The sequence below is a fragment of the Pseudomyrmex gracilis genome, unplaced genomic scaffold (assembly GCF_002006095.1).
Source record: "Pseudomyrmex gracilis isolate BER0280 unplaced genomic scaffold, ASM200609v1 scaffold_22, whole genome shotgun sequence".
NCBI lineage: Eukaryota > Metazoa > Arthropoda > Insecta > Hymenoptera > Formicidae > Pseudomyrmex > Pseudomyrmex gracilis.
This window is the reverse complement of record NW_018020606.1, coordinates 1,043-25,146: the sequence shown is the minus strand read 5'-3', so window position 1 is coordinate 25,146 and position 24,104 is coordinate 1,043. Positions and strand designations below refer to the sequence as shown.

At 38.7% G+C, this 24,104-nt stretch overlaps 3 protein-coding genes across 6 annotated transcripts; 1 reads left to right on the top strand and 2 right to left on the bottom strand.

Annotated features, from left to right (window-relative positions):
• Positions 1-5,515, bottom strand: LOC109851926 (V-type proton ATPase 16 kDa proteolipid subunit). The gene is made up of 3 exons (XM_020422546.1): positions 5,242-5,515; positions 2,153-2,342; positions 1-2,062 (listed from the first exon to the last, which is right to left on the bottom strand). Exons 1-3 carry the CDS (start codon positions 5,330-5,332, stop codon positions 1,855-1,857), a joined length of 489 nt encoding a protein of 162 aa, XP_020278135.1. The 5' UTR covers positions 5,333-5,515; the 3' UTR covers positions 1-1,854.
• Positions 5,516-6,105: 590 nt separating this feature from the next.
• Positions 6,106-10,992, top strand: LOC109851921 (periodic tryptophan protein 2 homolog). Its single transcript, XM_020422535.1, has 15 exons — positions 6,106-6,642; positions 6,851-6,963; positions 7,049-7,143; positions 7,258-7,386; positions 7,463-7,733; positions 7,847-8,019; positions 8,128-8,371; positions 8,530-9,034; positions 9,143-9,480; positions 9,566-9,713; positions 9,787-9,958; positions 10,044-10,187; positions 10,297-10,371; positions 10,454-10,673; positions 10,755-10,992. The coding sequence occupies exons 1-15, from the start codon at positions 6,625-6,627 to the stop codon at positions 10,888-10,890; spliced, it is 2,781 nt and encodes a 926-aa protein (XP_020278124.1). The 5' UTR covers positions 6,106-6,624; the 3' UTR covers positions 10,891-10,992.
• Positions 10,993-11,135: 143 nt separating this feature from the next.
• Positions 11,136-17,426, bottom strand: LOC109851922 (glycine receptor subunit alpha-4). Of its 4 annotated transcripts, none has more exons than XM_020422538.1 (10): positions 17,090-17,426; positions 13,841-13,965; positions 13,235-13,305; positions 13,053-13,152; positions 12,690-12,844; positions 12,466-12,621; positions 12,243-12,383; positions 11,840-12,069; positions 11,571-11,696; positions 11,136-11,413 (listed from the first exon to the last, which is right to left on the bottom strand). In XM_020422538.1, the coding sequence occupies exons 2-10, from the start codon at positions 13,963-13,965 to the stop codon at positions 11,162-11,164; spliced, it is 1,356 nt and encodes a 451-aa protein (XP_020278127.1). In that variant the 5' UTR covers positions 17,090-17,426; the 3' UTR covers positions 11,136-11,161. The 4 variants fall into 4 exon arrangements, with proteins under 4 accessions (XP_020278127.1, XP_020278126.1, XP_020278125.1 ...); XM_020422537.1 differs by lacking the exon at positions 17,090-17,426 and adding an exon at positions 14,660-14,727; XM_020422536.1 differs by lacking the exon at positions 17,090-17,426 and having other exon boundaries at positions 13,841-14,627.
• Between the last annotated feature and the right edge of the window lie 6,678 nt (positions 17,427-24,104).

The following is a 24,104-nucleotide window of genomic DNA, read 5'->3' as shown; positions in this document are numbered from 1 at the left end:
CGTTTTACTTTCGCGTTTGTACTTGAGTGTGACGATTGAATGGGGAAGGAATGGTGTGGCCGATTGAAGGGCGCACGAAGGGGGGTGAGGATTGTCAGCTCCCAATCGACAATCCATCCCCGACGGTGCGACGATGACGAGCGACGAATTCGGTTTTGAATTTCGAATCGCAAAAATGAATGCGAGAAAACACAGCATTGCGGGCTTACCGAGAAAACAAATTTTTGTTACTCGTCGCCAAACGCCCGCTCGCCTGATTACTGAACAAACTTAATATGGAATGTACAAATTATTATTCTCCGTTTACATGCCGTTTAATATCGCATACACAACTCTTCTCTTTTCTGTAATTAGATCATGGATTTTTTTTTCCCATAATATACGGTCTCTCTGCATGTTTGTGTGTGTTTTTTTTCATCTATTGATACGTACGATGATTCTGTTCGATTTTACACAAGCTTCACATTATACTCGTTACTCCATTGACATACGACGTGTTTTTTTTCTCTCGGCGACGGAAAAAGACACGGAGAACACCGAATAATCAAGTCCTACGACTAATCGGAACCGTGGTCTCTCGGTCGCTGGCCTTTGCGACTCTCTTCCGACAAGGTTCGAATTAGACGTAGATCTTTTTCTTTCCCTAGTCTATCGCGCCACGTTGTCTATGAATAACCGTGAAAATGTGAAATCCCGCCGCGTCCAGCAGCCTCTCTCAATTGACTTAATGCTATCGTGTGTATCTGTTGATTAAACTACTCGCACTCATACTTAATTTGTTTTTTAAATCTTTTCTTTTTTTAACTAAAATTTCACACCCACCATAAACAATCTTCGTCTATTTATTCTCACAATTGCACAATCTCTGTTCCTGCGAGATATCTAAGCCGATATAATCTCACTCTCACATTCTCTCCCTCTCTCTCTCTCTCTCTCGCTGTTATAATACGCTGTTTTTTTTTTTTTATTACGCGTATCATCGCGCGTGTCTACTTGAAGTATCCAAGTGCCTTCGCACTCGGATGTTTCTATTCCAATGATATAATTTCGTTTTTTTTTTGTTTTGTTTTCCATGGGATGCCTCATCGCGTACCTGCCATTTCGCGCGGATGTTATTTATTTATTTATTTATTTATATATATATATTTATGTATATATATAATTGTGCTAAATATTCTTTTATCAATAACATGGTTTTTCCTTTATACACTCAGTAGAGCCGATTACTTTAACGGTAATTCGATATTATCATATTAAGCTACAAATGATTACTATACAGTGAAAGAGAAATGTTCGACAATGGGATTAATATAGGAGATCTTGTTCTTTTTCTACATTATGTATATGTATTTCCCTGTCGGCCGTTGTCTTTCGCTTTTTTTTTTCTCAATTCGCTATACACTCGCTTTTGTTCGTTACACACAACAGCGTTCGAGACGCACGACCGCGCGTATCTCGATCTCGTGAAATCAAGAAAAAAAGAAAGAACCGGGCTGGTTTTTTTTGTTTTTGTTTAAATGTATTTCTCGATCGCAGCACCACTTCGGTATTAATTATGCGCTGATGAAAGTGACGTGTGTGTAAATGTGTGGTTAAATGCTCGAACGCCTAAATAGAACGATTTCGAGTACGATATTACAGGAGGAAGGGGGCTGAATACCCGCGCAGAGATGAGCCGAGATGGTAAGTAGAATAGGTATGCATGGAGTAACGTGATTAAGTAAAATGTCAAGTTTTTTCTTTCTTGTAGCATAATAGTAGTCGGGGAGCGCTGTTGGTTTTTTTTTTTTTTTTTTGCAGGCGACATGTCTTGCATGGAGCCGTGGCAGGTAGTAGAATGCCGCTACTGACCGTTTACTGTTTGGTGTACAGATAAATGGCGACGATCAGACCGTAGAGACCTAATACTTCGGCGAAGATGAGAATCAGGATCATACCGACGAAGAGTCGGGGTTGCTGAGCGGTTCCTCTTACACCGGCATCACCGACGATGCCAATGGCAAATCCGGCGGCTAGACCGGAGAAACCTACAGCTAAACCAGCACCCAAATGGTTGAACCCCCTAAACAGAAAGAATAAAAGTTGCTTTTTTTGTTGCGGTCTGACTGTTTATATTAACAATGCGTGACGTGTTTATTCAGAATGTACGTACAAATACAGGTCGTATGCGGGAACTCTGCCGAGACTTCCGGCAATAAGGACCGCCACTACTAGACCGTAAATGGCAATGATACCCGCCATGACAACGGGAATAATGGATTTCATGATTAATTCTGGCCTCATAACAGACATCGCTGCGATACCCGTACCGGCCTTCGCTGTGCCATATGCTGCTCCCAGAGCTGCGAAATAAAAATTATAATTACTTCATTACATAATCGTGTAACGAGAAACGAACAAATTTATAATCTTGCTCTGTGCGAGATTCAATATGTATTTATTCTGATACATCGTGCATTGTATTGTAAAACAAATAGAAAGACGGCATACTCGTGAATCTGATGAAAATAAGATTAAAAGTATATTAAGAATATTAAGTATATAAAAATTATTTAAATTTTTGTCGATTTTAAAAATATTTATAAGCGATTTAATAAAACTAGATTAAGATAAACGTTTTGAGAATTTGTAATGCGCAAAACATGCATATAATATCGAAATCTGCTCGTTCCGACTTTTTGCCATAAAAATTGCCAAAAATGCAGATCGTATCAGAAACTATATAATCGTGTTGTTATCGCATCGCTTATACTTTTCAAACATATTTCTTAGCTGTTTTTTTAGCCACAAGCGTGGAAGATTATCCATGTTTCTAAATAAAAAAAAAGGAAAAATGAAGTGTGACAGTTCCGGAACGGAAAAGTGTGACAAAAATAATTCATATTCCAGATTCTATTTTTTTTTTCTATCAATACGCTTCGCGAGCGTTTGCGTGATTGAGATCGAGAAAATCCCGATGATATTGCGATCGAGAAAAATTTCCGCGGCGATCGATCGAACGAAAAATCTCGACAGTGCAGCAGCGCCAGGTATATAATTCTCTTATATATACGCGGATACCCAGCCTGGAAATTGCAGTCACATGATTCTCACGTTGGCAGTCACATGACAATCACACAAGTCCCATCCCGTGAGTAGGGGGGCGTGGCTGCGAGAGATACGATCGCCGTTTTTTTTCTCCGTAGTAACTTTTTAAAAAAATAATACTGTATTATCATTTTGTTTAAACGTCGAAGTTTTTAAATTGTGCGATACATAACGATATACTACCACCACCACGACCACAGTTAAATTATTATTCGCACGTTATTATTAACGAACATGGATGTAACTTATCGTTGTGGCCATATGTATCTTATCATGTATAAATAAACGTTCGAACAACGCTCGCTCGCCAGTGTCAATTTTGCTGGTTTATGCTCGGGTTTTTACGATACGTTTGCAAGTCAAAATAAACAAAATTACATACGCCGAGTCGGTCGTGTCGCTTTTTATTAATTTCAAATCTTTTTTCGCAACTCGTCGACTCGCATTTCGCCCGGTAACCATACGCGAAATCTCTCCCCCCTCCCCCCCCCGAGCGTAATCGCGGAATCATCGATTTGTATATTTTTGCTGTTAACGGAATCACGAGGGTGACTTACAGAACTTCTGGAAATCAATCGCAGTGATTCTTGAGAGAGAACTGCGATCGATTCCGCGTAATCAATATCTCGAATCCGATACGTATCGGGAAACAATCGGGAACGAGGGGGAAAAATTTTCTTCGGCTGGTATCTCGCGCAAAGTATGTGTGTCTATAACGTTTTTTATTGAGAAAAAGAAGACGCGTAAGGGAAAAGGTATTCGCGTATTGATCTTGCCCGATGCTAAGCGTCGCTCGCGCGCGGCACAGCTCCCAGGGGTCATTCATTTACCGCGAATTCGGAGAAAATCATTAATTACAGATCGATACGAGAGACCTAAGTGTTGTATTCGTGTTGTCGCGAGATAAAAAACCGATTCTGTTTCACTTTCTTGCATCTCTTCGCGATGAAATCGTCGTGTTTTTATTCGCGTGAGAACAAAGAAAAAAGTGTGCGTTCGATTAATATAATCGTCGCGCGTCTCTGTTTCGTGGAAAATAAAGAAATTGCACCTTTGTCAAGTCAAAGAGACATAAAAGAAAAGTGCAAACGGTACAGATAAAGAGAACAGATTGGTGGTTTCGTCTCTCGCGCGCCGTGCGGAGGAAACGCGTCTCGTGACACGCACGAGGCGGCGCACGCCCGCTGCTCCTCTCGATAATCCCCGTCCCCGTTTTCATTTGTCCGTCTCCTTTTTCCGTCTGCTGCTTTTCCAAGGCTCGTAAAATTCCGTCGCCGTCGCACGCTCGGCCGAGGTCAGCGCGCAATTACGAAATAAGCTTGCGCCCGGTCCGACCGCGATTCCTAAATGCGATCATAAATGCGCTTTTCCGAGCGCGTGTGCGACGGGACACACACGCTCGGATCGCGTTTTCCGAGTTACGAAATTTTGCGCTTGACGAGCGAGATCGAGCATTCGTCGGAAGAGAGAGAGAGAGAGAGAGAGAGAGAGAGAGAGAGAGAGAGAGAGAGAAAGAGAGAGAGGAAACGGGCGATTATCCGTACGCGAGAAACGAAACAAAAGCGATCGATATCGAAAAGTGGAACGAGAAGGAAAATCGACTGGCGGCTCGGCGCGACCGATAAGATAATTCATCCGAAATTCCACGTAGTTTCGCCATCGCACGTTCTCCGAAATCCATCATCGCGACGACGTGTTCTCGCTTCCGACCGCTCGTCACGCGTCTCGCAGCACATGACGTCGCGCGAGAGGGGCCCCCTCGTTTCGCGAACGTCCGTAAAGAGAAAACGCGTTTCCCCCGCGTTCTCCTCTCTCCGGGGATCGATAATCCGCGCGCGCCGCGCAGTTAGCAGCACACACACACAAATTTTCGTCCATCCTTACGCCGTTTGAGAAAATGGCGAGAGAGAGAGAGAGAGAGAGAGAGACGAGATATATATTTTGTAATTTCTGTGCCCGCGACAACTACGGTCGACATGAGCGACGGCGACGACGACGACGACGTGGTCGTCGCCGTCGTTGTCGTCGGACACGGACACAGAGATTGTATGACATCTTCTCGCGGACCTCGACTCGTTGCCTGACATCGCGCGAGCGAGATCACGAGGTGGCGATGGCGACGACGACGACGGTGAGAAAACAGTCGAAACTCACCAGAAAATATAATGGCAGAGGCGACGCCCATTACGCCGAAGAACGGCGAATACACCGGCGCAGCTTCCGAAGCCCCTGAGTCTTGTGCCATTCTGGCTCGATTTGACGTGTCTCGGTCGGGTCGATCGCGGGTGTATTTACAGGTTGCCGATCGTCGCAACGGATCGTCGAGCGGTAGGAACGATCTTCACGTCACTCACGTCGCTAAACTAGTGGGCCACTGTCAAATATGGCCTACCGGAGTACAGTGGCGCGGGTCATGTGATGAATGACGAGCGATCAACGCGAGAGGAAGGTGCCCGCTGGCGCCGTTTCGTTGTCGATCCGCGTCGCGATTGGCTGATATAGCGCAAGCGAACCAATCGTACGCCGCGTCCCAACTCCACCGGGTGACGTCGGGATCTCGGATTGGTTCGCGTGGACGCGCATCCGATCACGCGCATGTTGCCGTCGTGAGCGCGTGACCTGCCGTTCGCAATTTTCCGTTCCGCGTTTCCGTTGTCAATAAACACGAAGCGGAAATTTTTGCGAACCGCGGCGTGTTCGTTCGCAAATAAAATTATAACGCGCGGATTCGAACGAGATTTTGTCAAACATTTGTACTCCTTGCTATCGGCGATCGAATACGATCCCCGATTTTCGAACTACTAAATGTAGTCAGCTGACTGCGCCGCGGTGGGAAAGACATTTAAATAAATATATATCATCGACAGGTTTATATACTTAGATAATAAATTAAGAAAACAAAATTTATCTTTTGAACCCTGTTTGCTTTGCGAGACGTGATTTATTATTGCGTATAGACACATAATTGATCACTCTTGTTATCAACATTCAGCGCTCGCACACATGTCCTCGACCTAATTAAAAGGCTCCTTGCGCTTGTGATATTGGATGCGTTCGCTTTAAACGTCAGTTTTTTTCTTTATTTGTGCTTTAAATGTAGAACAAAGACGGACTAACGTTCTAAAGCGCGTGAGTCCGCGCGTCTCTACGTAAACAGATCTTATACATGAGATTGTCCTCTAAGTTTGTCTTCAGATAAACTCTGCGTCTGAGTGAGACGCAGGTCCCATCTACATCTCAACATCACACGTCTCGCGCGAATTCTCCGGATTGTTAAAAATCAAAAAACGGAATCGCTAATTTACTTGCGATTGGTTGATCTTTCGCTCTGCTTTTTTCCATTCTCTCGTTTTCTCAGACTAAAGGTACAACATGTGATCGCATCACGAGTGTAGAAAAGTGCACTCGTACTATCGCGAACTGGTAGTGCCCTCGTTACGTCAATTCTAGAAGCTAAATAATTCAAACACACATGTGGTTTCACGTGTTGTATGTCTTCGAAAAAAAAAATATTCGTTTGACGTTAATGAGAGAAACATGAAGTTCTCGTACAAGGTAAAGTACTTGTTTTTTTTTTTTTTTAAATGTACACGACACATTCGTTTCTTGCCTTGCATCAAGTTGGCGGAAGGCATTATATACAATTCTAACCTGTAATATGTATTCCAATTTATTTACAATTACTAAATCTTGGGTGTGATGAATTATTCACAACATTTATAATATTAAACATTGATTAGCTAATTAACGTTTTTTATTTCAGTTCAGTAATTTATTTGGCACAGTTTACCGCAAAGGAGACTTGGTCTTCACCCCTGATGGATCCTCGATTATTAGTCCTGTGGGCAACAGAATTACAATTTTTGATTTAAAAAAGTAAATTTATTAATAGATAAATTTTTACGATAAAAAAATTGCGCTTTAGTATTTTATTTGTACAACAATTGTTTTTATTTTCTAGCCATAAGTCCATAACGTTGCCTGTGGAGAGCAGATTTAATTACATTACTATAGATAGATCGCCAAAAGGCAACATTTTAATTGCCATCAATACAGGTACGACTTTTTCTCTGTGTATATTTCTAAAAATGCTTATGTGGCAAAATATTTACAAAGAGAAATTCTTTTAACAAACAAATAATTTCAATAATAATTTTCTAACAATTGCAGATGGTGAAACTCATGTAATCAGTTTGATAAGCAAAGTTATCTTACATAAATATAGATTCAAAGGACGTCCCAAGCATGTAAAATTTTCCCCAAATGGAAAATACTTTGTTGTTTGTAAGGGAGGTGGTGGTAAGTGTTTTTATCTCATATAAACTCTTGTATGTTTATAAATCAAAAAGTTAACACTTATTTTTTTGTGTTTTAGTTTTTATTTTCAACGCACCTGGCTTGCAAACAGGTGATTATAATCCTTTTGTTATGGAACATGCGTTTCACGGAGCTACTGCTGAAACAACATGTGTCACTTGGTCGTTTGATTCAAACCTGTTAGCTGTCGGTTCAAAAGATACCATTGTAAGGATATACAGTTTACGGAGATGGGCAAATTTCAGGTGGATTACATTGGGCGGTCATTCCGATGTAATTGTGGAATGCTTTTTTGAAAAGAACAATTATAACTTGTATACTATCAGCAAGTAAGTAAAATAAAAATTAAAAAAAAAAACACTAAATTGTTTGTTGATTTCGAAGTATGGTGTTATATGTTCTGTGTACAATTTAAACATGCATTTTTGGATTTTTCTCACAGAAACGGTCGACTCTTAATCTGGGAGTGCACAATTGAACCTGACGATTGGGTTGAGTGGAAACCGCCTGCGAAAAAAGCTAAAGACAGTGACAGCGAGGACGATATTGACGTAGAAAAAGCTGTAGAAAGAACAGAGAAGCAAAAAGCTCGTACAGAGGATTTATTAGAATTAAGTAATAAAAGTTTTTTTTATATCTCATTCTATTTCATGTGTTTACAAATAATTGTATACAAGAAAATGCACAAATATCTCGTTTACAAAAGCACATATATTTTATTAGACGATTTGCAAGACGATGAAAAAGACGAGACCGCAAAAGAAGAAATCAAGACAGAAGTCAAAATGCTGGCTTACAAGAAATTAGCTACCCATTACTTGGCGGACGAAGTACACAAGCAAATGAAGGACGCGAAACTCACTGCAGCCGCTTATCACCAAGATACTCACATATTAGTTGTTGGATTTAATAATGGTTCATTTTATTTGTACGAAATGCCCCACGCCAATTTGATTCATTCATTAAGGTATTTATTAAATAAGATGTTAATTGAAAAACAAAATGTATTATATACTTGAGTATTATCGCATTACTGTATTTTATTATTTTTTAATTGTTATTGTATATTTTATTAGAGAGTGTTTACAGAACTATTTGCAATCGCAATGTAATTTTGTCTTACAGTATCTCACGACAACGTATTTCGACGATCGCGATGAATTCAACTGGCGATTGGATAGCTCTGGGATGTTCTCACGCGGGTCAGTTGCTGGTTTGGGAATGGCAGAGCGAGACGTACGTCATGAAACAGCAAGGCCACAGAAGCAACATGAACAGTATGGCGTACAGTCCCGACGGTCAGTACATCATAACCGGCGGCGACGACGGAAAGGTCAAGCTGTGGAACACCCTAAGTGGATTCTGCACGGTCACATTTGACGATCACACCTCGGCAATATCCGACGTTCTGTTCAGTCATAATCGCAAATTCGTCGCCGCTGCCTCGCTAGACGGTACAGTCCGAGCGTTCGATCTGACGAGATACAGAAATTTTCGAACTCTCACGTCGCCACGTCCGGTTCAATTTTCTTGCTTAGCGCTCGACGCGAGCGACGAGTTTCTCGCGGCAGGTGGTCAAGATTTCTTCGAGATATATTTGTGGAGCATGAAACTCGGATCTCTTTTAGAGGTACTTGTAGCTCTTAAGAAAATTTTACTATTTGAGTTTTATACAATTTATATTTTGTATAGTTTTATACTTGACAAAACGTGTGCAATATTGCCTATCCCATTTCAGATATTGAGTGGTCACGAGGGACCCATTTCAAGTTTGGCGTTCAATCCAAATCTTGCCAGTACAGAATTGGCGTCCGTATCCTGGGACAAAACATTGAAAATATGGAATGCCATTGAGCACGGCTCTGCGCACGAAACTATACAATTGGCCGCTGACGCGTTGTGCGTAACTTACAAACCGAATGGAGAAGAAGTTGCTGTCGCTACGTTGGATGGACAGATTACGTTCTTCGAATGTAAAACAGCTAGACAAATAGGTTTTATCGAAGGTAGAAATGATTTAGGCGCTGGTAGATCCAGAACGGATCTCATTACAGCGAAAAAGAATTTGCAGGGCAAGTGAGTATAATTCGGAACAATTCAATGAATATTTTACATATCGAATGTAAGCTTCAATGATGTTATTGCATTTTATTTTCTTCAGAGCGTTTACCACCTTGTGTTACTCGGCTGATGGTACGTGCATATTGGCCGGTGGTCATTCGAAAAACGTGTGTATTTATAATGTTCAGGAATCTGTATTGCTGAAGAAATACGAGATCACTCAGAACAGATCACTGGACGGTGTGGACGTGAGTATAATAATAAAATCACATTTGTCTTCATCAAGCTCAACTATTTATTGGATCATTAAATCGCGAATAGGATGTGATAAACAGAAGATACATGACCGAATTTGGGAACAAAGCTTTAATTGAGCATCGTGAAGGCGGGACCAACATATCGTTACGGTTGCCGGGTGTTAAAAGCGGTGATATGGCAAGCAGGAGAATCAGACCGGAAGTGAGAGTGTATTCTTTACAATTCTCACCTACAGGTAAAAATATTTTTTAATATACTCGTGTAAATAAAATACGTTTGTAAATTAGCATTAGTTAATTAGAATATCTTGTAACATATAGGACAAGCGTGGGGTGCGGTGACAACGGAAGGTTTGTTGATATATTCCTTGGACATCGGATTGATGTTCGATCCTTTCCAGTTGGAGCTTGGTGTCACCGCGGGCACTGTAAAAGAAACACTTCGCAAGCAAGATTATGCAGCGGGTATGAACATAATAAATCTTCAGACTAGAATTAATAATTAATACTTAACAAAATCAATGATAATACATGTATGTACGTTTATTTTTATTTAACATTATTATTCTTTTAGCGCTAATGATGGCGCTCAAATTAAACGAAAAGTTAGTAACCCAACAAGTGATAGAGGGTATTCCGTACACAGAGAGTAAGTTTTACATATTTTTCTAGTTAAATATATTAATAATCTCATTTTAATGATGTGATGCATAACAAATACATTATTGCAGTTGAATTAACGGTTACAAGTATATCGGATATCTACATTGAGAAGTTACTGAAATTTATCGCGTCCGAACTGGAATCGACCAGACACATACATTTTTATCTTCTGTGGATAGAAATAATTCTGACAAAATACGGATCGCGAGTGAACACCGCACTCCAGATGCCGATGTTATTGATGCTGCATAAGAATATGCAGAAGAAATACGATGATTTGAGTAGAATGTAAGTTCTGTCACATTTTCTCAATTTTTTTTTTTTTATCATATCAAGCACATGAAAATAATCGGAGATATATTATTACAGATGTGATTTTAACCAATACACGATGAATTATATATTAAACATAGGAGCATTTAAATCGAAGAATGCATCCGAACTGCAATCCGAGGATGCAATAGACATTTCTGACTTTTCCATGAGAGAAATAGAAGATACTTAGGTTTTATTTCAATTTTGTAGATTGAAAACTTTTCGATAATATGTGTAAAAAAAATCATGTATAGAAATGCATCAACAAATGTTGAAAGAAAATTTATATATATTCTGACTACTCGCGTGTTAAAAATTGTACTATGTTGAAAATTTATAATTTTCTGTTTAACTTGCGAGTCGTGAGATATTCCGATAATTTTTTAAACAATGATAAGTCACATATTTTGATAAATATATGACGAAATATACGCGCAAAATGACTAATACTCAGAATCGATTCACGGTGCTTTTTTGAGCAATACTAGCGGCCAATATAAAACGACGAAAAGCAAGAACAGTATGGGAAACACAACTCTGCTGTAGCAATCTATTTTCTGAGAGCGTGTTTTGCGCGGTTGCATTATCTGGCACTTAGGATCCAACCACGTGATCGGTAACAAATATCGACTAGTTCGCTTCTTCTTCGGTTTGGTTGCGTAAGTGAACTCATCGTTCCACAAGTTTTGTGTTTTTTCCGTCGCCGTTATTCGCTGAAAACAATTGCGTTCGATAAGTTTCACGATTTCACATTGAAATCACTTTTTGTTTTACACAATTTTTCGAGATGTGCTATTCTCAAAATATGAGTTTAATTAAGCAGACAATAAGATTTGATTAAATCATTATCGCCGTTGAACGAGAACAAACCGAGACCGAGCGAGGATTCTGCGAGTCTTTCTCTACGTGACGTAAATCGAGCACCTTGACCACAACAAATTCTCCCAAAGCTGCGAATACAAACATCATACAACCGGCCATCCAGACATCTAATGCCTAAAACGTGTTAATTGTCACATTACGAACAAGGAAGTAAGTGTTACACATGTAAGGTGTGTATCTTTTGCGTAATAGCAGAAAGTATGTTGATCAGCATACACTAGAACTTCGTGTGTTCTAACATGTACTCGTAAGTTTACCTTGATGTAAGCTACGGGTGGAATATCGCTCTTCAGACCGGTGAACATAGTCACCAGTGTAAGCATACTTGTGACCAGAAGAGCCACTCGACCAGGAATCGCGTCCAAGCCCAGCCAGAAGCTGAACCAGGAGAGCATCACGACCAGAGTTGACGGCGCGAACGTCTGTATCAAGTGATGACCGATCTGCCTTTCGAAACGAAAGAAGACCACTAGTCGCGAAAAGTTTCCTGCAAGAATTTGTTTTGCAAATTTTTGTCACATTTTATCTAACGCAATTCATTCGTGATTCAATGACCACTGGATTTTTTATTTTTTTTTTTGGAATAAGTTTCATTAAATGTAAAAAAAAAAAAAAGAAATTGAAAAGCAGATAAAAACTTTTGCTTTAATTAAACATTACCATTTTTTTCAATCATGTAATCTATGGTTTCTTCGAGTACCGCGGGTTTTCCGATGTCGTATTGCAGCAGTTTTAATTCGGGATTCACCGTGACACCACCCGCGACCCACTGTAAACGCAACTTTTTTCTGTTGTAGGAAACTGTGCAACGAAAAAAAAAAAAAAAACGAAACTTGTGAAACTCGTGACGTTCGCGTTCGACGTGCATCTTGCGCTTACTTACAGCTTTCTATATAAATCGGACAAATTTGAATATCCATCGGATACAACTGAAATTCCATTTGACAGGCAACGATAGCGTTGATTCGCGCGGAATATTTAACGGTTTTGTTCCGGTACAATGTAACCAATGAAAATTTATGGCTTAAGGTCGCGATCTCTGAAAGAAATTTATCGAATCTTGTGTGTGATTGTTTTTTCTTCTTACGTATTCTTTGTCACACTTACCGGAAACTTTTGAGTTCAAAAAATACGGATCGGGTTGCCAAAGATTGTCGAAGAATTCTGGAGGAAGTATGACGTAATCGTCGTCTTCTTCGAATATATCTTGAGGCGTATCAAGACGGGATTCTATCCAACTCTGACTGACAAACATGTCTACACTAATTTAAATATAAACATAAATATATAAATATTTTTTTGGTCATTATACATTTTTCAATCAATATTTAAATTTTTTTAAGTTTATATTTAAAAATTTTTGTGTGACTGATTTTAGCGCGAGAGAACGTATTAAAAGTTTTATAAGATTCTTTTTGTAAATTTATAAACACACGTGTATATAAAATTTTGCAAATTGCTTCAGCTTACCGAAAATCCATGTCCTCAACGTTGATAGAATTAATATCGACTACTAAAATGTTGAAATTCACTACTACAGGTGCACCTTTTTCCGACGGCGGTCTAATTTCTACAGCAATTGTCTATTACGTATTAAACAGGTAAACAAACTTGTAGTTAGTTTTTTTAATTAATTTGTAATCACGTATTACCTTTAACGTAATGATCCGGTAGAATTAGTCTTGATGTCATAGTGCAATTGTTGACATCATCGCTGAACAAACTGAAAGACGCGTGAAATGTTTTTTCTGTCAATTGTGTTAATTATGAATAATCAAACATATGTATAACTTATTTCTTTCTTTATTTAAAGTTTCGCGTTACGTGTTTTTGAGAATTTTTGATAAGTAAACGGAAAATAATCGACGTTTATTAATTAATTAACATAATTTTGTGTGGCTCACCCTTTTTGTTACTTTGTTCGATTTTGTGGGAATTTAAATTTACAGAAGTCAACTTTAAATGCGTTTATTTTTTATCGTATAGTTCTGTAACGCTTAACTTTTGTGTGTTTTCTCATGTGCGTGTGTATGAAAAAATGACACAAATACGTGAAGATAAATCGCACTTTGAACTCGCTTATATTTTTATCCATTTCTTCTTCTTTCATCCACCGGAATTACCGTGCGTTATTTTTTCTCACCGAATATTCGAAAGCGATAAATAGGCAACAAGCGCCGCGACGAAACGGCGCGATATGTCGTTTTGACGCGTAATGGGGCGAAAATGACTGTTTAAAGGAGCACGAAGTCATTTACCTCGAAGAGCATACTTCCGGGAGAGAAGTCCAACATAGGTGAAGCAAAGCTGGCAGAAGTGTGTTCTTCATCTTAACTGGACACGGTCGACTGACGGGGCCATACGTCGACGGTTCTCTCGTCATCTTTTGCACCATCGCGTTTTGCAAACGAGACGCAGAGCAATTAATCAATCAGCTTAACGTTTACACACGATCTAGTTCAATTGCAAATATTGTCGTCCGTTCGTTCTCGTGTATATTTGAAGACGATTACTTCCCGCGCAAATAGCGCACAAAACGCGCGATTTATTATCCCGCGGATATAATACGCAAGACGTTTGTGTGTTTTCACACACAATGCGAAACGCAACCAGTTTTACAGCATGTGTCATTTTATTTCACGACGTTGAATGTTTGCGAGATTTATTCGACAGTCCGCACGGTTGTGCAGTTCTTCGTTGCATTAGCACATTCTTCCATTTATTTCGCTTGTCGAACCTCGACCGAAGTTAATTATCGTCATTACTTATACCGTCCCGTGTTCGCAAAACGCGCGCGTTCGTAAAACGTTTCATACTCTTTTGCAATCATCCGGCAACAAAGTGGACTTTGGTAACAATTTTTGCATGTGTAAAAAAAAGTTCTCACACTCAAGATATTCTCAAACAAAACGCAAATTAAGTGCTTAATTGCAATTAAACATTCCTGTTCCCGGTGTTTTACTTAGGCTCTTCCGCTAAATAAATTTCTAAAGCAAACCTAAAATTTAACATAATTGAGTGTTAGATTTGCGATAAAAGAAATATTGACAACGTTCTCCGATGAGAACGTGTAATACCTGGCTCTGTTCGAATACAATCAGGATACATCGTCGCCATGTAGTATTTTCTATTATTTTCGCGTGAATTTACGTAGGATACAATTGGTGTCAAAGGAAATAAAAACAAATCGTGCGAAGAAGATATATAATTATATATACATATATATATATATATGTATATATATATATACACGTAAATGCGCGCGCGTTCTTATCGTTTCGACGCGATACTCGAGAAGACAGTGCCGTTTCTCGCGAGGAGAAAATCTGAGAGGAGAGACGGAGGGAAAGGAGAAAGGTGAGAGTGAGAGTGGGTCAATGTAGAGGATAGGTGGACTAGTCTGTCTCTACGGATAGCTGGTTCCGATGACTGAATGCTGCTTGGTCTTCTCCGCCAAATGACCGAGGAGGAAGCGGCGAGATAGCGGCCCCCGGAGCGCGCGCGCGCGCGCGGCATTTACGGTGTTTTACACGCGTTGTCCTTTCCTTTCCTTTTGCCCGTCGTCGTTTTGTGTCCTCCAGGCAACGGTACTTGTTCATTTGGATGTCACGCGTCTAAATCCCGAGACCTAGATCGCCGCGGCCTCGATGAGAAATACCTCCCCGCAAGTATGCGTTTTATCTCTCGCCTCGTCAAGGGAGTAGAGAGCGCTCATATATATATTGTCTTTAAAGTTGCGTATCGCGTATTTTATTTTAAAAATACGGGAATAAAAAGCACCAAAGTAAATAGAAGAAATCTTGCGATATTTTCTTTTATCTCAGAGATATTAATGTTCACGCACACAAGAACAATATCGTTTTCGAAATCGTGATGAGATTTTTTGCGTGAAACGTACGAGAGTAATTGTTGATAAAAATAATTTCTTCGACGATAATATATTTTCTCGTCTCGCCTGTTGTAGGTCCACGAAAGAGGATACTAGCTGCTACACGCTCTTGACCCCTTCTTTATACATATTTTTTCATCAGTTTCCAGTCGCTTCCACACAACGCTCAAGCGGATATTTCTTTAGACACGCGGGCGATCCCGCGAACTTTCCCGTTACGAGAGTAGTGAGTCTCGCATGTTGAAATCGACCGGTCGGCTCGTTTAAATCAGTTTTTTTTTTTTTTTTTTCACGCCGATGAATGAGAAGAAATAAACAATTGAGAAAAGTAATTCGGGACACATAAATCGTCGCAACGCAACGATTAGTTAACGTTAAATGGAACTGTCTCGCGAAAACGAAAGTATGTTGAAAAAGAGATTAAATACTTCGTCTCAATTATTAATCGATTATAAGATTTTTTCACAAACGCGCTTTACGAAAATTAGTAACTAATTTTGTGTGTGTGTGTGTGTGTGTGAAATAGAAATTTTATTCAATAAAAATTCTTTATATATACACTTGTTTTTATCTAGAGACGATTTAAAATTTCGAAACGATTCTGATGACGCATGAAAACGTATACTAAATTCTTGATCTTGACAGGATAACTCATAAACGAGCGATTATACTATTATCATCGGAACGCTCTTTCTCCCGGAGTCAGTGTGGGTGGACCGGCTAACAGTAAAGCGGATATTAGGTGAGGCGGTCAAAAATACAAGACTTGTACACATAGAAAGTTGTCTCTCGCCGTATCTCCATTTTCTCTACGCATTATCGTCTTTGTTGTTCTCTTCCAAACGAGTAACACGTCGATCGGTAGATTATTAGATATTTCAATAAGCGAAAAGACTTCGCGGAACGGTGGAAACGACAAGGTCTAATTGGATTCGCATGAGCGTTGAGTAAAAAAAATTCAAAAAGAACGCTTCTTGACCAGAACCGACAGTTGGGGCAGGGGACTTTATGTCACAATCGATGACTTTCTTAATACATCGATTCACGTAGCTCGCGACTGGTAACAAGATACTGTAATTGATATCAATTTCATTAATATATTTATATATATATTTTTTTTATATATTTCCTGTTTTGACACGAGAGAGAAAGAGAGAAAGAAAGTGAGCGAGAGAGACAGAGAGAGAGAGAGAGAGAGAGACGCGCGAAAGCGTTGATCTTTACGTTTCCCTCGCATCAGTGAATACAGACGGATCGAATATTATAACATACGGATATTCTCTTTCGCGTGTCTTGCATCGTAGCGTCCGAAGATCGGGAGCGATTTCGCGCGTCACACGGTTTCGGTGCGTTAATAATAATAATTGTTCAACGAAATAATAATCCCCCATATGCACATACGGTGCAAGCTCCCCTTAAGGGTTTGTATTGATTTCTATGATGGCGGCCGCGCCGCCGGCGCCTGCACCCTCCCGCAATCGCGAAGAGCCGAGAGAAGAGAAGCATTGCTCTCTCTCTCTCTCTCTCTCTCTCTTTCTCATTAGCGATTTACCGGAAATATGAGGAATTGTTTGCCGACTAACTGCGTGTGTGAAAGCTAATTGTCGTGTCGACTTACGTGAACGCCGGTCACGTTACTTTCGATTCCGCCCTCGCGGGTTCTATCGAGGATCTGTGTGTGTGTGTCGTGCCGAGGTTGCGGTCTGCGGATGATGGTGTTGCACGTCCGGCGTTCGCGGGATCATTGACACCGAGGTATAATGACCGAATAAACGCGCGGAGGTCTCTTTATCGAAAAACCGACGACCGGCTCTCTGGTGACGGTTTATAGATGAACTCGATTGAAGAAGAACTTTGACAGGATTTGATTGTCGAGGAAGATCGTGTGTTCTCGCGAACGAGAATCGTTGCAGAATCACATTGAAGAGACCGGAAACAACGATACTTTTTAGGTAAGAGATCAGGTAAATTCACGAGAGAGACTTACACAGTGACTTACACAGTGATCGGAACAAAAAAAAAAAAAAAAAGAGGAAATATAGGAAACAAGGAGATAGAAATGTGGGTGTTGTTGGATGAGAATTCACACAGAGCCTAAATTCGAATCAAGTTTAAAACAAACTTTTCACATCGAAATGTTTTCAAGGTTATTTAACTGCGATCGACGAGTGTAAAGACTTTTCCGGTACGTAATATCACCTGTTACCCGTCACTTGTGTGTGACTGACTCGTTAGATGTGAATATAGTTTATAACGCTTCATCTCGACCGACTTGCAAACCCTTTCATCGTTTGGATCTGATGTGTGTCTTACTTTTATGATATATCTCGGTCATCGACTTACGCAATCGGAATCGCGATTTGAGCGAGGCGTTCATTTAAATGAGAAATCTCATAACTTGTACTTTCGCGAAAACATTTTAATCGCTGTTAAATAATATTGTGCAATATATATGTATATATATATATATATATATATTTCCGAATAACGCAAATTACAAGATAAATGCGGAATAACTTCGTAAAGTGTCACGAAGGTGTATTTTGTGTCGTGATGATCGGCAGTTTCGGTCGCTAAAAAAACTCCATGAGCGGTGACTCAATTGAGGTTGCGCGTTCAGTAATTCGCATAAACAATTTTCTTATTTAATATGCCGTTCGAGACGCATCACGTTTGAGCGAACCGTCATTTTAGCGACGTTTAATGAGACTACACAAAACGTGTTCAAATGCGGTCAATCGCGCACTTAGTCATGTGACATATGTGACAGTAGAAAGCATCACAACAATATATATGTTCAAGCGACATTAGCGGTTGGATTATAAAATGACTTTATCCAAAAATGACTTATATCCACCCACGCCGCTACTCCCGGCCGGTGAACTATCTCCGCACTTGACTTCAGAAGTTGTTGGATACGAATTCGCGTATATACATAATATGTGGAAATTGTAATTTACATAATAAAAAATATACGTAGCTTTTTAATCTGATTAATTCAAATAAAAGTAACTTTCGTCTTTTCTCGCACGTGCGAGCTTCCGAGTTGTGTGCGAGAAATTCCCGAGCGACGTAGTTATCTGGCCGTTTAATCGCTGCAAAATCAGTGTAAGTATGTATGCACTCTCTATACGTGAGAATGTGGATAGATTTTACTTTCGCTGCGTCTTCATTTCCACCAGATCCGAACGGTGGACGGTGCCGGTCTGTGTGCTGCCCGCGATGCAGAGAAATCGCAACGGACGAAAAATGTAAATGCAACGAGATACACGACACGTTACGATTTGTCGTTCTTTTCCCTTATGTAATATAAATTTTTAATATACATATATATTCTTGTTTAAATTATTTTATAATTTACGCAAAAACAAGACATTATTTTTCTTACAATAAAAAATATTAGAGAGACTAAAATAAAAAAAATATAATCTAAGATTTACGTTATACTTGTTTTTTTTTTTTAAATTAATTTAATGTAACGCGTTTTAATACGTTGAAGCGTATTAAAAATTTAATATCTCACATCAAATGATATTAAAATTGTTTCTACTACTAGAAACTCTCAAGCGAGGATTAAAACTTCTCTTTTCTTCAAGTATTTTATCACATGCAGGATTAATATCTAGGCAAGTAATACACACAGTTTTTTTATCGAGATAACCTGTGCGCCAATGTTGGTTGCGTGTCGCGCTTCGATCAAGGAAAGTTGCACCGATGCAAAAGGAGCCAGTTGTATCTCGGGCGTAAGCATCAGGCCTAGACATTGACCTCGAAAGTAAGGTGATCATAGACAGTGTAGAGTACGAACCGAAGAAAGTACACCAACCGGTTTGCGTCTTACGTATATCGCTGCTCGATCGAAATTGCATTGATTTTTTTTATTGAGATTTTCTTTACTTAGGAGTCCCACTTAGCGAACTAATTACAGAGCGAGAAAGAGAGAGAGAGAGAGTGGACATATTGATTGCGCTAATGTTACAGAGAGATATCACAAAATATAAATAATTTCTTTTAAAATAAAATATATAACAAGAACTTACATATATATTGTGTATTATATACATATATAATAATATATTATACTATAATATATATATTATATATATATTATACTATTATAATATATTATTATTATATATATATATAATATGTGCATATATAATAGTTAATAAATTTGGAAGTAACAATACAAATCCACATAAAATTCCAAATAAAGGTAATTTTACGCCTAATTAAATTACATAAACGCAAAATGGAATAAAAATACAGTTTGAAAATTGAAGTACAGATAAATTGTGTGTATAAGAAATTGCTTTCTGTCTTAACGTTTCTCACAGAAATGCAAAAAAGTATGGTCGATTAGAGATTCCAATAAAAACCAATCGCTTTCACTCGATCTTTGCGGTATCAATTGTATTGATTTGATTTTTCTTTAGAATCGTACTATTTGCATGTGTACGTAGCAGTTTCATAGATGTTATATTTGAGAAATTATGCGCTTTCACTTTTTGTTTTTTCAAAAACTATGATATTTTGTCAAATATTTCGGTCAAACAAAATTGAACAAGATTTACGTGAGGATTTCTATTATTGAAATCTACATGTGTATAAGTAATAGAAAAAGCTACGTGTGTAAATAAAAAAATTTTAAATCACACGTCGATGTTGAACGCATTTAAAAAATCGATGTATTTTTCGTTTCGGAATAAATGTTATGTTGCCGAGGAAATGAACATGATATAGTTCTACGCAGAAGAGAAAAGAGGTAGAGGGGAAGCCACAACTACTCTCTATATCAAACAACTTTTCCCTTCATTTCAAGCAGGCGTTGACCAAACCGACTATCGTAGGAACGAAAACTTTTGGAAAGTAGTTTCACTTTGTATATTAGAATCATGTCGCGATCGAATTTCTTGCATACATCGCGAATGACTGATCCAATAGGTGCGAAGACAAGTCTCAAACTGAGAGCGAAAAAAAAAATGTTTCAATGCTTGAATTTCTGAAATCGGATTAATAATAATTAAAAATTATAATCCAATTGATGAAAATTATTTGAAGTAAATGATTTTCTCGAACATCACACTTTCGTGTGCGCACGTGTTTATTATTCTAAAGGTCTAACACGCAAAAAGTACGCGAGAGCGTATCGGACATTTTAACGACATCGTTTAGTCGTACTACTTAAATCGAGCGATATATTTTACACACAGCTCTGTCTTCTTTTGAGAACAAACAATGAATGTCACAATTTGTTTTATCGATCAATTAATCGCGACTAAAATAGTTAATCGGTCTCATTGATTTCTAACGATCGCTAAGATTACACACGGATAATTTATAGATATACATCAGGAATATTTAATTAACAAGATCGCGCGGGCGCGCGCGCGATCACACAGTAAACTTCATTTTCTATTTATAGACTATCTTAAGTACATTAAGACTCTCTTAATGCGATATCAAGTAACGAGATTTGATACCGAAATTGTTTTCGATTACTCTGTTTGTTTAAAAACACAGTTACGCCCGATGACAACCGGGAATTTTGAATCTCGCAGGTTTAGGAGGATTGTATATTGACATTTTTAATAATGACGTGATGGGTGATTCTCGGAACATTTCACAACGTTCGGCAAATATTAGAGAGGAGACGCCAAATATTATTTCTTAAATTCGTGCTTGAGTAACGCCGTTGTGTGACACTCCGTTCGTCGTTTTTCGCAACGACGCGCCACGCGACGCGACGCGACGCGACGTGACGCGACGAAGTGTGTCACTAAGCTATCATTTTCCCGGGAAGTATGTGGCATTAAAATTTTTCTAAACGCGAGATCCGACGTTCGCAGAAAGGGAAGTTTTTTATTTTCTCCATCCTCGCTTGTTTGCCGAGCTATAGACCTCACGGAGAGATATGCCGCATCTCGCGCGACACGCGATGTTATCACATTTTAGTGTTACGTACACTTATCAATGCGCGGATGAAGCACCGACGCTCCATTAACAAGATACACATATGCCGACTAATTGCGCATTATTAATATGCGAAAGATATATGTACGTGGAAAATCGTCAATGTCAATGAAAATTCTCGAAAATCTTTTCTGTGCGGCGAAGACAAGACGGTTTTCAGAATCGGTGCGTTTGTAACACAGTTCTTCTTCTTCTTATTATTATTTTTTACAAGCTTGTTGGTAATGTCGTTATTCGCAAATAATTGTTGCAAGAAGAAGCGCAAGTAATCCTTTTGTTTTGTTTTTATTTAATTGCCGTTACTTATAGTCTGCAAAAAATAGAGAGTGTACACACTTGCGTTACCGCGAAACAGCGAACGAGGTCGTGCAACATGTGGCATTCTGCATTTTTTTTTTTTTTTTTTCAGTTTAAAAGAGACATTTGTTCGACGCTACTTGAAACGCTAGTTATTCATAAAGATGAACGCGACACGCGTTCGTCTAGTAAGATGATTCGATGAAATGCGTGGCGGACCGAAAGACGACACGAAGTGAGGGAAGACACTCTACTTCCGTAACACATGTCCTAAATAGACCTTAACATGTAGGGCTCGGAAAAGCAAAGTTCGTATAATGTTACAAGATAAAAATCATAATATATATTGAAATATATGGTTTCCAAATAGTTATTTAGTTGTTGCGTTGATATTAAGTTATTATGTTATTTCATTGCTTTTATTAATTACGGTATATAATAATCCGTGCGTGTAATTATTCGCATTTTTAATTTCTTCTTCTCGAAAACGATAACACGACAATACGATATGTGTATCGAGAAAAGTGGGTCGTTATTCATTGAATCACTTCAGGCGTCAATCAAGCGCCGCCGTAAAGATTTCAATAAAAAGAGTTCCGTTACCTCTCGGGAACCACCCGGATTCCACGCGCGATAGTACGTACCACAAATTCATTTTCTACGACAAAACACTTAGACAGAGAACGATAACGCGTTAATGCAAATATTTATATTTACAAATTGTAAAATACGATGACCAATGATGCGTAATAATCAAACTGCAGCGGTGACAAATTGTCCGATTATCACGATGACGTGCCGATATCCGACAGTCGCGAAGTGTGACACTTTCGAAACGTTTGTCGGAGATAAATGGTTTCAAACAAACCCGTTTGCTTCCGGATTGTCAAAGAGTTTTGTTGAGGTAAGCGATCAACAAGCACGGCTATGTTCATTGAGAAAAAAATTGGCGAATCAATGTCTTTTGAAATATAAATTTTATATCTCAGTTTTAATTAATAAATTTTATATTTTACACGCGCGTTTAGATTATATTCTACCAGACGTACGTGTATGACGTGTATGTGTAAAAAAAACACTTTGCTTCGTGAAGAAAAAAAAATTACGTTTCTGATTTCACTTGCTGACATCATAACATCCGATATATGCTCAAGTGAATGATCTCCCGATAATATCTCTAACTTCTTTATTGGCTTTCACAGGAAAATAACCTTATTTTTTGGGGAGAACGACCTTTCTCCCCAGAATGCTCTTTCGTTGCATGTAAAATGTTGTGCAACAAAGAAGACGCGCATTCATGATAACGCGTAACCGTGAATATAGCTGCCTCGAAAACATCTCTGGCAATTGAGAAGAACAAATCAAATCTTTATGTGAACATCCGCAAACAAATTGTTTAAATTTCTCGTATTCGAAATCAAATCTGCGATCGAATCGAAGACTTGCAAATAAAATTTTTTTGCATCACTTTTTCACTTTTTTTTTTGTCATAACGACAACTTCGATGCCGTATTTTTGTTAAAGTCGCTGTACGCGGTTTCGTTTTTTTTATTTCGTTCTCATTCTTCGTGACGCGGAATCAGGAACAGCGCGCAAATTATAGTAATTATATTTCTGGAAAAGTAAAAGGTTTCGAGAGAGAGAGACGTTGCCTCCTCTCTTAAGAACGTTATTATATTATTAAAAGGTAGTGAGATCATTTCTTGTGCACGCTTCGAAAATTCCGGAGTTTTTTTTTTTTTTTTTACTTTGCGAAGATTCGCTCGAATATGATTGGGGAAAAAGTCAACCCAAAATTATGAACGCAAATTTGCTCCGAGGAAACGCATATTAGCCAGATTTCTTTCGAACATGTGTACACGTGAATCGCGTTAAACATTTGAACGGATACGCTTTATCTCCATAACAAATTCCGATCTAATATATGTGTGCTTTCTCTTCTTGTTCTTTATTTATCGAGTATACAAACACGCACATCCTTTTTACTTCTGTGTTTTTAATTTTTTTTGCAGATTTCAAACAATTCGCTTATTAATTAAAATACAAAATTCGCAAAAAGTTTTTGAGAAACAGAGAAGCAATATGTGTAACTCTCTCATATTCTACGGTGAAAAAAAACAGATACAAAATACGGACAAATAACGGATAATAAATTGTGTGTTATACAATAAATAAATAAATAAAAACTAGAGACTACAATGAAGTTTCTCCAGTGTGCCGATGTAATTAACAAATAATTTATAACCAGACAATCTGTTTTTTTGTTTTCAAAACAAACGTCTTTTATTACAGAAACCGAACGTTGTGCCAAGTCGATTTCTAACAGTCTTTGTGCGTACATTGCTGTCGGTGCAACACACACT

What these genes read in the sequence shown, in the direction of transcription:
- LOC109851921 (XM_020422535.1), top strand. An exon ending in AATTTGATTCATTCATTAAG is followed by an intron (nt 8,372 to 8,529) that starts GTATTTATTAAA and finishes TTTGTCTTACAG; the next exon opens with TATCTCACGACAACGTATTT. An exon ending in AAAAAGAATTTGCAGGGCAA is followed by an intron (nt 9,481 to 9,565) that starts GTGAGTATAATT and finishes TATTTTCTTCAG; the next exon opens with AGCGTTTACCACCTTGTGTT.
- LOC109851922 (XM_020422536.1), bottom strand. Translation starts at nt 13,977, where the DNA reads ATGGTGCAAAAGATGACGAGAGAACCGTCGACGTATGGCCCCGTCAGT. An exon ending in GTTGAGGACATGGATTTTCG is followed by an intron (nt 12,845 to 13,052) that starts GTAAGCTGAAGC and finishes TATTTAAATTAG; the next exon opens with TGTAGACATGTTTGTCAGTC. An exon ending in CACCCGTAGCTTACATCAAG is followed by an intron (nt 11,697 to 11,839) that starts GTAAACTTACGA and finishes AACACGTTTTAG; the next exon opens with GCATTAGATGTCTGGATGGC.
- LOC109851926 (XM_020422546.1), bottom strand. Translation starts at nt 5,332, where the DNA reads ATGGCACAAGACTCAGGGGCTTCGGAAGCTGCGCCGGTGTATTCGCCG. An exon ending in CTCTGCCATTATATTTTCTG is followed by an intron (nt 2,343 to 5,241) that starts GTGAGTTTCGAC and finishes TTTATTTCGCAG; the next exon opens with CTCTGGGAGCAGCATATGGC. An exon ending in CCCGCATACGACCTGTATTT is followed by an intron (nt 2,063 to 2,152) that starts GTACGTACATTC and finishes CTTTCTGTTTAG; the next exon opens with GGGGTTCAACCATTTGGGTG.